This window comes from Oculina patagonica, chromosome 4 (assembly GCF_052425735.1).
Source record: "Oculina patagonica isolate OP01 chromosome 4, crgOcupat, whole genome shotgun sequence".
In the NCBI taxonomy this organism is placed as follows: Eukaryota; Metazoa; Cnidaria; class Anthozoa; order Scleractinia; family Oculinidae; genus Oculina; species Oculina patagonica.
Genome location: NC_135761.1, coordinates 18042332 through 18059075, shown reverse-complemented (window position 1 = coordinate 18059075; position 16744 = coordinate 18042332). Strand labels below are relative to the sequence as shown.

Genomic DNA, 16744 nt, shown 5'->3' with positions numbered 1-16744 from the left:
ATATTGCAGTTGGGAATAGTTGGGTGTTGTTTAAGGGAGTGCTTCTAACTACAGATCCAGTTTCTAAGGCCTTGCTGCAAATGGTATTTTGTGGCAAGCAATTCAGAACTGTTGTGAAACGCTTAACGGCGAGTTTTATCCGGGGGAACACCTGTTTTGAGAAAAATATAAAAAACTTGCGTGTGCATAGCTGCCAAACCGTACTTTAGAATTTATAATCCCAAAAAATTGGAGGAAAGAAGGTAGAGCTCCAATTTTTTTCAACAATCAGAGATAACATAGCCTTCAGAGGACTGACTTCTTTATAGTCTGAGTAATAACTGTTTACATATACAAAAAAAAGCAATGCGACTTAAAGAAGTCTTTAAATACGGGTGTTATGCCATAACTTGTATAATAATGTGAATTTAAATGAAAACAGTCGACACATTAAGCATGTGGACATTCTTTATCTATTAGCACTAAAATCAATTTTTTAAACTACAAACCTTTTAATGTTTTTTTCTGTTCTGGTCGTGCGACTTTTCAAATATGGCTGTGATTTGAAACTTCTGAGGATTCTTCAATGCAACAAACCTGTGCAAAAAGCTTATTTATAGGAGGCCTGGTTTCCAAAATATGATAATAAGAAACCTTCCTTAGCAACAAATTGGTAGTGTGAAGCACCCCCTTATTATTATTTTTTGTGTGGAATTAAGGTAATGTTAATTTTGGTTCAACATGTACAGTTGCACAGTTTTGAAAATATTACACAATATGTCATTTTCACATCTGCTAATAAGATCAGTTATTGCAGACCCAAAGTTGTGTCTGAAGAAAACAGAACTACATAACTTTAGTCAACAACATTTTAACACACAAATGAAAATTGATTTCATTTTAGAAGATTTCCATGAATTGAAGATGAAAGATTCATGTTTTGTGATTTTAGTTTAGCAGCGCATCACTATGAGTGGTGAAACTGAGGCAAGGAATGTCGTGATGGAGGAATCCAAGGTTGGGTCACAGAGTTCAGCTGATGACACTCTTGTAGTGTTAGAGTTCTCACCTAAAGCTCCAGTGGAGACTAAAGAATGGCTGACAGCACTTATCAAAGCTCCAGGTGGGTTTCTTCTAAAGAAATATAACTCTTGTGGGGAGGGGTAGGGTGAAGGGGTGTGTAATAAATAGTATGTATGCGAGCCAGCGAGCCATGCAAAAATGCAGCTATTGTACTTTAGTATACTGATTCTTTCTAGAAAATTATGATCAAAAGCACTAAATAAGCCTTTTTGTGATATTTTATTCCAGTGAATTCTCAAACTCTCCTGATTGCATTTGGCCAATGAAATGGCTTTCTATTAAACAGTTGACACTCCACATTTAAAGAAAATCAAACACATTCCCACTGACTTGTAACTCTTTAACCAGATTATACTGTAAGAGAACAGTGCAAGAAGTCTTCACCCACCCCCTTCTTGTCAACTTGGGAATTTCCATCAAAGCCTACATCTCCAGGATGAATAGTTTATCTTTTTCTTTATTTTCTGTCCTCTTGTCAAATTGCTATTTTGTTGTTTGGAGAAATTGGACTTTGACCACTATTTTGAATTACTTTCTTCTAGTAAGCAGTGGAGGAGCTGGATTCAAAGCAAAGCTGGTTCCAAATACCTTGAAGAATTGCGACACACTGCACATTTCCGCTGACACCAAGCGCCTTCTTGTTGGTGCTGAAAAACTCAAAATTAAACGGTGCCTCAAGAATGGAGCTCCTGTCGACTTCTGCGTAGAGCAGTGCCACGAGTTTAAAGACTTTGCTAATGATGGTGAAGGATTTTTGACCAAGAGTGAAAGTGAGCGCATTGTGTTCATGGGGCTGGAGCACATTAAGACGTATGAAGATGGAACAGTTCCTGGTTATCCTGATGTAAAACTTTACAGAAATAGGGCCACAAGTAAGTTTATGCACATTCACTCACTCTTTCCTTTAAGCCTGGTTTTCATGTGTCAGGAAAATCCCAGACGATGGGGGATTTTACTGTTTCCTGACCATGCCAGATTTTGCCGACTAATGAAAACTCAAAATCCTAAATATCCCCGATCGTCTGCGATGGTTGGAGACAAATCTGGAGAATCGGGAGCGTTTCTATTTTCCCAAAGCATCCCAATGTCGGGAAATGGTGAAATCCCCGATCATCTGGGATTTTACCGACATATGAAAACCAGCCTTTAACAAAGTTGAACTCCATTAATCCAGCCATTAGTAAAGCAAAGAGTTTTTTCCAAAGAAATTAACTGACCAACTGTCTGACTGAATGCATGAAGGAAGAAAGCAAGTAATTCACGATTGAATGGTGGGACAGACAGATCCTCTGGTGGGTGGGTGGTTGTATGGATGGATGGGCAGACAGATGGGTGGATGGAGGGGTTATGTAATTAATTAATTAAGTAATTAATTAATTAATCTACTAATTACTGATGGGCAGATGGGTGGGTGGGTAAACAGACGGATGGATGGATGGTGGACTGACTGACTGACTATCTGACTGACTGGCTGACTGAATGACTGACTGACTGGCTGGCTGGCTGACGGACTGACTGACTGACTGGCTGATTGATTGACTGACTGACTGACAGGGGTTAATTTAATTTAATATCAATTGCTTACACACTTTGATTTCTAATAATGAAACTGCACATTTTCTGAGTCCTCTACATAAACATGTACTAAATAATGTCTACAATTACTCAAAGTTAGCTTTTTGTCCAATACTCTGGTTCTCTCAAGCATTGCTCTAAAACAAGCTGCTTATAATAGTAATTGAACAAACTAATAAAAAATATGTATAAGGTGAAGAAAGGAAAGAGGTAGAGATGTGGGAGGATGGGAGGAAGGAGCAAGAAAGGGAGAGTTGGAAGGAAGTAAGGACCAGGGTTGCAAATAACATTCGGACATGGGACACTGGCTGATCACAATTTGCCAATGTCTGATGAAATTCCAACTGTGGTCAGACGCAATGTCTGGAGAACTTTTTTCTTGCTTTTCAATGCAAACACCAATGTTCTGTGTCGACAACGCATTAGATTAGCAGGTTCACATATCGAGCAATACTGTAATTTAATATGATGTCTAACCTCACTATTGTTTTGTCCAATCAAAATGGTAACTTAGTCTGACGCATGTCCTTTCAAGGGAAAAAATTATTTGCAGCCCTGAGAAGTGAATTTGTATTTGACAGTTAAACTGTAACATTTTTATTCCAATATGTTGTCTGTTTTTAAGTTCCAAGGTGTCTCTCCAGTGGAATTGTCACTCAGATCTTTCCTCTTCATGATCCTGACAAACTCAAAGCCCTGGAGCACAAGTGGTACCTTAGCTTCTCTAGGAAACAACCTCTAGGTAATCTAGAACTTTTAATTTCCCAAGGATGCAATGTCGTGTTTATTTTCTGTGTAAAAATAAGTCAGACTGTAATACCAGATACACAATGTGTCAATATACACCAGGTAGCCTACAAAAAAAGATACCAACACATTTTTAAATTGCTCACTAGGCTTTTTTGTATGGTAGTTATGGGACTACCAAATGAACAAAAACCAGACTAGTGGCAATAATTTGTTCATAGTGTGTGGGGAGGGACACAGGACAAGAAGGTAATCAAAGGCAAGATTACCCAATGAGAAGGCAAGAAGTGAGACGAAAAATGCAGAATTCCAAGAAAGCGAGAAAGAAAAGTAATTGAATCAGGAACTTTTGACCCCCTGTTACCTTAGTCTGAAGTGTCAGCTGTCTGCTCGTACTAACCCCCAAGCCCACCCACCCTAACCCCGGGTAGGTGCAGGCACCTGCCCCTCAGGGGTTAGGGTGAGAAGACAGCTGACACTTAACTGACACTAATTTTCCTGTAGCACCGACATACTTTTTGAATACCATCTCTTACAGATAATGTTTGATCCCCTTGTACCTCACTCTGAAGTGTCAGCTGTCTACTCTCCCTAACCCCCAAGTGACGGGCACAGGCCCTGCCCCTCAGGGGTTAGGGTGAGAAGATGGCTGACACTTTACTGACACTTATTTTCTTGTAAAAAGTAGGCATACAAGCCAAGTGGCCTATCAGGCCGGAGCTTATCCTGGTTTCTGTTTCATGAAGCGACTAGGAGTATTTCTACTCCCTACTGCAGGGTTACCCCTCCCCCCCCCCCTCCCATCATTATTTCGCTGGTACCCATTTATACACCTGGGTGGAGAGGCACTATGAGAGTGAAGTGTCTTGCCCAAAAACTTAACACAGCACCCCAGCCAGGGCTCAAACCCAGACCATTCGACTCAGAGTCAAGCGTTCTAACCATTAGGCCACTCAGCCTCCCACAAAATTTTTTTTTTGTAGCACCCACCTAATTCTTGATTACCTGCTGTTACAGATGATATACGGGAGTACTTTGGGGACATGATAGCATTGTACTTTGGCTTCTTGGGTTACTACTCCATGGCACTTGTGCCACCAGTTCTATTGGTTGTTGTCTTTGCTCTATCTGGAGCACATGAACAAACAAAAAATACAGTGTTTGCTGTCTTGAACCTTGTGTGGGGCACTGTGTTCTTAGAGGCATGGAAACGGCGCTGTTCTGAAATCTCATTCAAGTGGGGCACTCTCAAGGCAGGCATTGGTGAGTTGACCCTAACTGACCCTTTTATAATTAACTATTAGACAATGAGCAAATAGTCAATGAGACACAGCTAGGTTTACTATTTGTTTATCAAAAACAAGGATGAGTCATCTAACTGTTTTAGTAAGTCTGTTCCGAGCCAAGTGGCCCATACAGCCGGAGCTTATCCCGGTTTCCGTAGCATTAAGGGACTAAGAATATTTCTACATCCCCTGAATGGGATGCTAGTCCATCGCAGGGTTACCCTCCAGCAGTAAATTCGCCGGTACCCATTTATACACCTGGGTGAAGAGAGGCACCGTGAATGTCTTGCCCAAGAACACTATGCAGCGCCCTGGCTTGAACCTGGGCTGTTCGACTCGGAGTCGAGCACGCTAACCATTAAACACTATAACAAGTAATAGTCTAAAAAAAATAGTAAATCAAGAGATTTAGAATAATTTTCCTGCTGAAGACATAATTGATAAAACTGGTAGAACATGATCATGTCTCCAAAGGGAAAAATCGACAAGTATGACAGAACCTCTCAGATTCTCATCTTTCCAATTGGGCATGCTTTACAGAACAAATTTGCAAATTAGGGGCAGTTGGGAATGGGCTGTGCATCCTTGCCATTCTATAGAAAATGTCCCACAAGTAGTTGGAATAGGGGAGAACGATTGGTGTGCCTTTTTCTGGACCAGTTCAGGAATGTCCAGAAATAAGGGTTTAAAGGCATGTAGGCCTAGGGACAATTTGCCAACAGATCTACTCTTGCCCCAAAAAGTACCAGCCAGAAATAGCAGTTGCCTTAAATAGCATGGCAGAGCTAAGTGGCAGTTGACTGTATCATTAAAGCTGACAAGTTCAGCTCCCTCTTATTGCTTCCAGACTGAGGGGGTACCCACTCGGGCCAGGAGCAATGAGAGGCAGCTTTATTTGTAGGTTAATATCTTTATTGCCTTTAATTTTTTCCATCTTAGGCTCCGAAGAAGTTGAGGAGCCACGCCCAACTTACTGGGGTGAGAAGCGCACAAGCCCCATCACAGGTCAACCAGAGTACTACTATGCACCATGGAAGAGAAAGGTCAAGACATACGGCGTCTCTTATCCCATTGTTATCTTATGCATGAAGATCGCCATGGTGATCGTGCTTTTGTATTTCCGTTTTCTTGATGCCATTGAGTCGAGGTATGCCAATGCTGAAGGAATTGTTGCAACCATCATGATGCTGTTGCCGAGTATTGTCCTTGCAGTGGTGATTGCCGTGATGAATAATCTATACCTGAGACTGGCAACATTCCTAACTGAATGGGGTGAGTGTGGTAATAAGACATACAGCAAGGCCCAGTTATTCAAAGGGTGGATAACCCGGAGGGGGGGGGGGGGTACTTGCAGTAAACATGACGGGGGGTCCGACGGAGCTTCATATTGCGAACCCAAAAAAATACATGAGCCTGAAATTTTACACCCAAAAAAATACCTGGACCAACAAAATTTTCTATCCCAAAAAGTACAAGACCTAGCACCTTGATACTGACTTTATTCAATCAAACAGACTTTAAGAGCTAAAAAAATTACATGACAGATCTCTCTACCCAAAAAAATACCGAGGGTGTAAATTTTCAACCCAAATAAATACGTCAGACCTCCCCGTCATGTATACTGCAAGTACCCCCCCCCCCCCCCCCCTGGGGTGGATAACACTATCCACTGGATACATTGCTATCAAGTGGATAACTGTTGTACAAAACCTACATCGCTTTCCACTCGATATTGATTTATCCGGTGGATGGCACTATCCACACTTTAAACAAGTGGGGCCTGTTTTGAGAAAGGTTGTCTTACAGATACATAAAGTAAAACATATGCTACAATGCCAGTTGGTATCATGGAAAGTGGTAGGTTACCAGGCAGTAGTTTAGATTCATCAAGTTTCTAGACCCACGTTTTCAGTCATTTTCGGTGATACAGCTTGTTTTAGCCAATGAAATCAAGGGAAACAGCTATATTCACCTAGCCCCCCCCCCCACCTAGTCTTGGAGACCCATGTCCTCTTTTGTACCCCAACCCCTCAAAAGTAGGTCCCTAGCATGTTTGCTCGTAGACATCCTTTGTTTTTTTATGAGTTACCTGTAAATTTTTAACAAGCTCCTACCAGTGCGGTACAGTTGTTCCTTTGAAAACTTTCCTTTGAAAACAAAGAATTTCCAAACATCTTCCTTGCGGCAGGTAGCAAAATTCTCTGCCCAATTCTGCCAAATTCTCGATATTTGGGTTGTGTATCTCTTTCCAGGCAGAAATTGTGATGCTTTTATTTGTTGCCTTCTAGAAAATCATCGGCTGGAGTCTGCTTACCACAACCACCTCATTGTCAAATTGGTTCTTGTAAGTATCAAAACTGCTGATGAACTATCATTGCAGTTATACTGCAATTACAATTCCTTGTTCCTTATTCTTACTAACTTTATATTCGGGAGCTGAATGTCGCAAGTATTAATTTTCGCGATTGCAAGAAAAATTAGAGCAAAAACGTATTAAATTTCGCGATTTTGTCAGTGTTTTCTGGACCAGTCGTCAAAATATACAAAAGTCTGGTTCAATGTAACTTCAAAGGAGCCTGCAAACGGAAACTTTGGTGACTGTACTAAAGAGATGTTGGACGGTTTACAATCTAAAGAAAGCAGTAACCAGAGGAAGAACGCCAGTCGAAAACAAGACCAAAACATATTTTCAAGGATAGATAGTTACAGTTCTAAAGATTTAATATTTTTGTTTTGATATAAAATATGTTAAATTTCGCCCAATGATTTTTTCGTATTACTTTTTCTGGGAATTCCAGGATGCCCCTCGGGGCACTTCCTGGAAAATCCCTGTGTAAGTTGGTCCCAGGGGAAGACATGTTGTCTGAGCATGTGATTTTCTACACAGGAAAGTAAAGCGCTCAGCGTTAGGCTTATGTTATCTACGTTATTACCTAACATCTTTTTTTGGTGTCGATTTGTAATATTTGATAGATGTAGTTGTTAACCAAAACACTTCTTCTCTTCCCTGTTTCTAGTTCTATTTTGTGAATTGTTTCTACTCACTCTTCTACATTGCATTTTATCTGCAAGACATTGAACTTTTACGGAGGGTAAGTAATAACTTGTCTTGCATCAATTGTTGCATTTTAAAGTTCTTTTTTGTTAGCTATGATGGAATTATGAGGGTGTACTCAGTGATCAACAAAAAGAAAGGCATAAATTCATTCTTCAAGGTGTGAATAAGATCCGTGAATAAACGTAATCAATGGTTTTTAAGTGATTTTCTAACACTGTCAAACTTGAAAACGACAGCCCGTTTTCGGGCACTGCTGTCCTATCTGTCCGTAGCCAAACCACCTTTCAACAATTTTTCATGACTTGCACGCTACGTTTTAGGAAGGTCTAGTGGATTTATTACTGGATTTCCAGTTAATACCAACACCACCTTCATTGCATTTTCAAGTAGCACTAAATCATAGCGACACTGTCCTTTTAATAACAAGATGAATTTCGTTAAAATGTTAGTGGGTAAGATTCCTTGTCACAAGAAACAGTTTAACTTCACGATTTGATGGTGTGTTCTGATTGTGCGTCTATTTTTATTTCAGCACCTTGGTGCGCTGATGATCACGTCCCAAATAATTGGACAAGTCACAGAGTCCCTTATTCCATACCTCATGTATAGAAGTCGAATCACTAAGGTCGCCAAGGAGGGAAAGAAAATTGTGATGAAGACAGCTGAGTTGACAGATGAAGTCGAACGACAAGGAACACAGGAACAGTACTTAGTGAGTTATTTCATGTAGTTCTAGGCAACAAGCATTTGACATTTCCATAGTTTATCGGAGCGAAAAAAGGGTGAAAGGAAAAAATGGCCGCGTGTCCCACGCTCGCATGCCCCGGGGGGGGGGGGGGGGGGACTCGCATATGAAAGTGACGGGGATGCTCGTCGTCTCGCTTAGGGGTGTAAATTTCGGATTTTTGGTCTCGCTTAGGGTGTTCCGGGAAAAACGCCCAAAACGCCAATATTTTTAGCCATAATGGTCTCGTTTAGGGTTACACACAAAGAAATATACAAATATAAACTCCATTCTTAGTTTTTTGGTATCTTTTAGGGGAGAAGAAAAGCTTGAGCCACACCCAGATTGGTCTCTTTTAGGGGTTCTTTTCAAAATTTCCGACGAGCATCCCCGTCCGTTTCATGTGGGAGTCCCCCCCCGGGTCGCATGCACGTCATTTTTTGGCTGATTTTTTCATCTAATTCAGTGGTAAATTTTCGCTGCTATCGTATAAAACAAGTCGACCACATTTTTCCATGATCTACACTCTTATTAAAAACTAGCAATGGTATATTGCAATTCCTGCGTTTTGATTGGTTAACAGGCAATGGTATATGAGCTCATATACCATTGACCACAAATTCGGTAGCCGATACACGTCAACGAAAATAGCTGGGGAGATCAAATATTGCAATTCTTCGGGCGTTTTTAATAAAACAATTATTTCACTCGAGCTTGTTGAATATGAGATCGCTACGCACCTCGTTGACTATCTACCATCTCATATCCAACGCGCGCTCGTGGAATAATTGTTAAATCGACCATAGAAATGACGCCATAAAATGTCCAAAACTTGCAGTGAAACCACTCGCCTAATGGCTTGTTGTTCAACTTGAGTTTCGAATATTTTGTGACATCATTTCTATGTTCTATACGATTGCAGAAGATGAAAATATGTGGTCGATTTTTTTAATTACCGCTTAATACAAGGTAAATAGACAATGACGTACAAGTTGACAGTAATCGTTCACAATAATCGTTCACCTACTGAACCGCGAGGCAACTGTTTACAGAATTTCAAGAACAAAAACGTTTACAAAAATTACAGTCACCAAGATTTACGTATACCACTTACCACAATTTCGCTTTTGTACGATGGGTATCAAAGTTAACGCACTAATGTCTTTATTTTCTCTTACAGGGCACATTTGACGACTATCTGGAGCTGTTCCTTCAGTTTGGTTACACGTTCCTCTTTTCCTCTGCGTACCCTATGGCCGCCTTCTGGGCGTTACTTAACAATGTGATAGAGATGCGCACAGACGCTTTTAAGATGTGTCGAATTTTCCAGCGGCCTTTTGCACAACCAGCCAACTCCATCGGTGCCTGGCAGGTAAGTACTGGGCGTGTGCTGTGATGGCTATTGCAAAAGATGCAGGAGTACAGGGTTGCCACAGGTCGGGAAATGGTCAGGGAAAACGTGAAATTAATCAAAAGTCTGGGAATTTTATTTTGAGTGAGGGAAAGTTGACATATTGAAAAATAGTCAGGAAAAACTGAAGTTATAACGCCGCTGATAAAACACCATTGATGGCTGGAAGAAACATTTCAGGTCAATGTGATTTCAACGTTGTTTATTTTTTTGTCTTTTTTTTGGGGGGCGGGGGAAAGGGGGAGCAGAGGCTGGAGGCCGCTACTATATCTGTTGTTTTGTATTTATTTGGGTCAGGAAATGGAATTTTGAAAACTGGTGTCTGTGGCAACCATGGAAAGGAAACCGAAAAGTTCCGAAAGTACCGTAGTATCCTCCTTAGTTTCGCGTTTAGGAATAGAAATAGGAAGGAGAAAACAGAGTAGCTGAATTGCCAGCTGACGTCCGCTTTTCTTGTTCTTCTTTTCATCCGCCACGCACCCCGTCGATGTTTTCTTTACCAAAGATTATTTCCATTAATTTATACCTCTCTTTATTTTTAGGCGGCATTTGAAGCGCTTGGCATTGTTGCTGTCATTACGAACTGTGCTTTGATTGGCATGGCGGCCAAGAGTGCTGATTGGCTGCCAGAAATGACACCTGTCAATGCTGTTCTGATGTTTGTAGCCATTGAGGTAAGGACAAGATTTGAATGGTGTAGATTTTCAGTTGTTCTTGTCTTGTTCCAGTCGCGTTTTTGACGTTCAATTTGAAATAAGTATTCCATATTAAGAGTTATATTTTTGTTGAAGATCTTAAAATTATGAAGAATTTCAGATTTAGTGAAACTGCGTTCCAGAGTTACTCTTTGAAAATGCCTCTCGTAGTTTGCATTAAGAAACGACGCAACAAAGCGACATGATCTAGTATTTACTGCCGTACAAACAATTCCATATCTAGCATGATATGGAATTGTTTGTATTCATTTAATCTATTGCATAAATGGAAATTAAAGGATGGTTGCAATTACAATGCGACCACCCTTAAATGGAAATTTAAACAATGAAACAACCTGTAGTAGGCATTAGAATTATTATGTAATGGCAACACGGAAGGTGATAGCCGTAAACTACGGGACCTACAGAGTTAACTGATAGAGGTCCCGTGTATTTACCGTCTAAGCATTTTTGTTGAATCATATGTTGGTTGTTTTATTGCAGCACTTTCTGCTGGGAGTGAAGTTTGTCCTGTCTCATGTGATCCCGGATGTGCCACAATGGGTACAAGATGAAATGGCCAGACAGCAGTACAAGGCTCAGCTTGCACTCAGGGTTCGTTTTATAAAAAAAAACTTTGCTTGATTCTTAAAGCTCCTCTCGTTTTGCGAGACCTTAAAGGAGCTCCGTCACGGACAACGCATCTTGAAAGAAATCTACATTTTTTTTTCAAGTTTGTCGTTTGTAATCCGTCTTCATTTTCGTCACATAACCATCCTTGGTTATTTCCGCGTTTTTGTTACTCCAACGATCATTTTGAGGATTCTTTAAATTGACAGTTATCAGAAGAATGACTTAAAATACCGTGACGTAGCTCCACAAGTTAAAAACAAAGCTGTGGGGTCATGTTGGCCACTAAATGCAACTTCATTCATTATTTTGTAAAAAAAAAAGTAACTTGCCCTAGTAAATCACATCTTCACCCGTGAAAAGAAGTGATCTTAAAAAACTCATTAATAATTCATAAAGAAAATACAAAAGAAATTAATGTTTAGTGAGTGTCTTTATATCTGATTAAGACACGGCTAAACGTTACGTCCACTTTCCTAGGCCAAAATAACCCCAAATCTAAATATTAGTGCAAGAATGAGTTGATCTACATCAGAAGATTTTTAAGCCGTTCAATAAATTTGCAGTTCGTGTTTTATCAAGTCTAAAACACTCGGCTGCGCCTCGTGTTTTAAACTTGATAAAACACTGCTGCTCATTTATTACATAAATGCTAGCTTGGTAGAAACATGTAGAAAATGTAAATGCATGGCACAAGCTCCTTGGAAAATTTTTCCAAGTTTTCCTAACAGGAGTCGAATCCACGACCTTCTGTACACTGCACACTGCACAACTGCACAACCTCTCTACACTGAACTTCGGCAAACTTGTGGTAGCCATTTGGCAATATAACTAGGTTCAAATGTGACAAACTTTCTGCACACTGCTATGAGATAATGATGTTACTGTTTAGCTTGGAAATAATGCCATGTAGGTCTATTTTTCCTATCGTTTACTTACTATGCTTTCTCGTTTCAGTCTCAGAGTGAGAACTTGGAGGCACGGAAGAGCGCATGGAAGGAGACAATGCTTTAACTAAAGGAATTTACCATGGATTTCTTAAGCAGTTAGAATTAAGTAGCGCCTATGCATTAGCAGTATTAGGCAGGTAGGTAGGCAGTACGGTAGTTAATGCGTTATGTATGTATCCTGTAATCTCGCATGCTTATATGGCGAGGGAAGCTAACATTATTTTAACATTGGTTTTAGTTAATTTTAGTTTTTAATTTTAAGTCAATTTCAGGACAATTTTATTGGTTTTAGTCAGTTGAGTTAATTAATATTGGATTTTGTTATCATGTAATTTCGCGTGCTTTTAAAGCGGGGAAGCTAACATTATTATATAAGTTTGAGTCAAGCCTTTTATTTGCAAAATCGAGTTTAAAATTCTCCTAACATTTGTTCATACATCCTTGGGAGAATTTCTGAGATGATCAGGTCCTTCACTTCACTTCTCGGACTGTCTTGACTGGAGCCAGTAAACTGCAAGCCTGCTGTAGTACGTAATGGTAATAACCAACATAGGCGACTAGCCATCCGTAAGATCCAATGTACAACTAACAACGATATAAACGCCCGCGGGCTTTTGTAATACACTGGAATTAGAATCTGAAGTCTAGATTGAGTAGAATTGTTTAAAATTTCCTTGTTTAGCACAAATGTATTGTATTCAACAGGATCTTTTAATAATCCCCTACATAAAATACTTTGCATCCGTTAATGCCCGGAACTCTCCATTGTCCAATCAACATTGGAGTAGTTTCTTCCTTCGCCTTTTTCTTTTTAGTTGTCACGCCGTACTTCGTTGCGTGATGACCCCCAAAACGACTGAGATAGGACTGGGCCGGGTGAAGGGAATTTGTATTTGTGATAGTAAAAACGAGGCTAGACCATTTGATGCATTTAATAATGTTAGTTACAAAGTAGTTCCCATACCGTATAAACAGTAAATATTATACAACTGTTTGTTTAAGTAATAATGCAAACTAAGGTGAATTAAAGGGCTTTTTAATTTTTTTAGCCGCGTGTTGTATTATGACGAAATACTGAAATAAGCGGATTGGGACTGGGCTCGATATTCTCCTTTGTTCCTGCCTAAAACTCAGTTTCCATGGTAGAGTGCGTCGACACTCAGTGCGTCTGGCCCCCAGATCTCTCACGGCCATTTTTATACCCGGGCTCTTTTTCGCTTCGCACCTGACGGACAAAAAAAGAGGAAGAAGAACTGCTCATCTGTTTCTCTGGCATCAGCAGGATTCATACATACACAAAGCTAAGAAAGGCAAGAAATTTAGAGATAACGCGAACAGTTTTGTTATATTTTTCCTTAAATTTCGTCGACATACACAGCGTTCCATCAAATGCTAATAAGAAGTGTGGCTGTTACCACATCGACTTGAATGTAATATTAAGGCCAGGAAGTAGATCGAAAGTTGAATACAGTCAACTCTCTCTTAACGGACACCTTAATAAGACGGACACCTTACCAGACGGCTGTTGCTCCGACGTCCCTGCTGTTATTCTGTCATTTTACTGTAACTAATCTCCCTATAAGACGGCCCCCTCTCTAAAACGGACAGTTGGAGCCTGTCCCGACGGTGTCCGTTTTAGAGTTTTTTTTAATATACACTTACGGTGCGTTAATGGCGAAGCGCGCGAGTGACGTCACGACTCAGACAAACAAACCGAAATGGCGGACGATTTTCCTGAAACACTTTATAAAACAGCTGGCATTCCTGAAACACTTTATAAAACGAAAACTTCGCCTAGATTCCTTCTATTTCTCTCAGAACACGCTGATGTTTTTTGAGCCTTGTGGCGGTTATATTCATTTGCATTCTACTTTTTAAACTCGCGCGCTTCGCTATTAATGGCGGGTGAAACTACGAGTTTTAAATGAGATCTACAGCAAACTTAATAAGTATATTGGCCTCTATCGGTACTGAACTCTGAAAAGAATATTACTTAGCACTCTGACCTTGCGTTCAAGATAAGCCCCAGGATATTGCTCAAAATGTAGGTAAATAATGGTGTTACTTGCAAATGCACCGACTGTCTGAATATGAATAAATCAACCTTACTGAACGAAATACAAAAACAAACCACCAAAATTTAAGAAACTGAGTTCCTTTGAGGCAAAACAATGATTGTTACCTTAATTCAAAATAGCGAATATCACTCAAATTCACACCGAAAAAAACTACTAATATTTTACAATTTGCGTCAGTTGCCCTCGTAATAGTGTCACTTGGAATGTCAGTTTTGTATCTATTGTTTACAATTAATTTTACTGCTGACACTGATTTAAACCGAATCCTTTTTTGGTTCGTTCGCCAATTAATTTGTGGCGTCGTCGTCTTTTCGCTCAGTGGTTTTTCACAGCTGTTTCGTTAGTTTTCGCTCGTCTTTCAAAACACTCGAGTGGACAAAGTTCTTGCGCGTGCTCTCATTTCCAGCTGCTCCACGCTGACCGCGGGCAGAACGCGGCTGGAGGCGCGTCCGTGTGAAAGATAAGCGCACACTTCTTTAAGACCCTGACGATAGCTGGAGCTGAACAGAAAGTAGACGCACGGATTAATCGCACTGATTGAATGCGCAATAAAGTGCACGATGAACGCGATGTTTCTGTGTCCACAGTGCGGCGCCTTCCACGAGAAAAACTTCAGAAACGCGTACGTAACGAAAGGGGTCCAGCATAGAATGAACACCAATACTACGACAACACACAGTTGAAGAATGGCCCTGTTGCGCTTTTCGCGAATGTTTCGCGCGTTTTGACTTTGATGTTGCCCAGGAAACTGCTGTCGTTTCAAGCGAATAACCACAGCAGTGTAAAGAGCGGCGATGACGCAAAATGGAAGAATGAAGAGAAGTATAGAAAGGAGAACGAAATAGTACTTTTGCGCTCTCATGTCGTCAAATGGCGGTGACCAGTTTAGTAAGCAGTAAGTTTCGCCTTTGTAGATGTAAATTCTGTAAATGTAGAAATATGGAGAATGAATGATAACAGCGATGAGCCATGTGAGTGGTATTGCAATCTTGGCTGCCTTTAAACTCATCACCGCTGCTTTAACTGGGTAGAACACGTTGTAGAACCTATCGACTGCAATCAGAACCAAACTCTGAGTCGACACAGCGGTGGAAACATCTTGAAAGAGAGGCACGAGCTTGCACATGGCCAGGCCAATATTCCCGCCAATCAGCCAGCGATTCGCGCCAAAATGAACCGCGGTGACCATCCGCGGCATCGCGCAAAGTGGCATCAGCAAATCAGAGACGGCCATATTAGCTATGAGATAACTTGTTGTGTTGCGCAGACTTTGCGTTTTGTAGATCACCAAAACAATGGCGGAGTTCCCGAGTAGAGACGTTAACATGACAATAGCGTACGCCACTGTTTTGCCGACTTTAGCTTCGGTTGTTTCGTAGAAACAGGGCGGAACACTTGGGTTTTGAGTCGCGTTTGTTAAATTCATCCTTACATTCGTTGAACACTCTCAAATGAGTCGATTTCCCCTCTTTCGCTCCTTTAACAACATTTAACAGCACTTAAACGCCCGCCTTGCGTCATAGCAAACATTGCATTGTTTGCGCAAACATGATTAAAAATATGTTAAAGGCGGGTGTGAGGTTTCATAAAGCTAAATTATACTTTTCTTTTCTAAACACTCGTAATTTGCGGCAAGTGTCAACTTTTAACAAGCTTTCCCTTACAAAACGTGTCGGTTTCTTGTATATTGACACTATCTATACCTTAGGTAAGATTTTGAGAATATTAAAAACAGAACTTTAATTAATAACATTTTTATCCATATCATCAGCGGCCTCCTGGTGAATTTGACTAATCAAGAAAAAGAAGTGGGATTTTAATTTCATTTATTTTCATAAAGGCAATTATAGTGAAAAGGAAAGGACCGAAATAAAATTGAAACTTAGTATTCTAAACAGATTTAAGGCAATATGCACGTCTCACGTATTCACTTGCTTTTTACTAGTACTGACTTAACGCCTTAGTTACTTATTTTAAATTTATTGCCTTGTCAGAAAATGTCTTTTTATTGTTTACATGCAGTTGTCAAAGAGTTTGAGACTAAAAATTTTAGTTTCAGATCCTTGGTGATGTCAAACTTGCTAAATAGCATTTGCTACTTTTTACCCATTTATCTCTTCAAATGGCGGATGTACACAGATTCTTACCTTTCACAATGCCTTTTAATTAATTTCCCCTTCCATTATTTAAGCGTCTTAAAGACATCTCGTCTTTATTAACAATAATCAAAGTGCTTTCAGTTTTGAAAAATTCTCTGGAGGAAAAATGAAGCAGTGTCAAGTTTATTTGTTCAAAAGGCAATAAGTGAAACCAATTTCTATTGACACTACCTAAATTTAATTTGCCACAATTTTAAGTTTTACAGACATCCGTTTGGCAGAAATTGCCGCTTGTTGTGCTTAATGTATTTTTGATGCCGTGGATAGATTTTATTTTCCAAGTTTTAAAAAAGAACGTGTAATAAATGTTACTTTGGTTTTTTAATTGCTGACAATTAATTTGTTAAAAAAACTGTCAAAAATCCGTGC

The 16744-nt window shown here is 40.0% G+C and overlaps 2 protein-coding genes across 2 annotated transcripts in view; one reads left to right on the top strand and one right to left on the bottom strand.

Moving 5' to 3' along the window:
• The window catches only part of LOC144651698 (anoctamin-10-like), a 14116-nt gene extending 934 nt beyond the window's left edge, over positions 1–13182 (top strand). Inside the window, exons 2-13 of the mRNA XM_078511646.1 lie at positions 932–1102; positions 1605–1934; positions 3263–3379; positions 4402–4647; positions 5610–5942; positions 6959–7014; positions 7688–7762; positions 8261–8440; positions 9633–9824; positions 10406–10537; positions 11063–11173; positions 12146–13182. Coding sequence (XP_078367772.1) covers positions 949–1102; positions 1605–1934; positions 3263–3379; positions 4402–4647; positions 5610–5942; positions 6959–7014; positions 7688–7762; positions 8261–8440; positions 9633–9824; positions 10406–10537; positions 11063–11173; positions 12146–12202 — 1983 coding nt within the window. The 5' untranslated portion in view covers positions 932–948 and the 3' untranslated portion in view covers positions 12203–13182. The remainder of the gene's footprint in view (positions 1–931; positions 1103–1604; positions 1935–3262; positions 3380–4401; positions 4648–5609; positions 5943–6958; positions 7015–7687; positions 7763–8260; positions 8441–9632; positions 9825–10405; positions 10538–11062; positions 11174–12145) is intronic.
• Positions 13183–14288: 1106 nt separating this feature from the next.
• On the bottom strand, positions 14289–15799 carry LOC144651777 (QRFP-like peptide receptor). Its single transcript, XM_078511755.1, has one exon. It carries the CDS (start codon positions 15640–15642, stop codon positions 14575–14577), a length of 1068 nt encoding a protein of 355 aa, XP_078367881.1. The 5' UTR covers positions 15643–15799; the 3' UTR covers positions 14289–14574.
• Between the last annotated feature and the right edge of the window lie 945 nt (positions 15800–16744).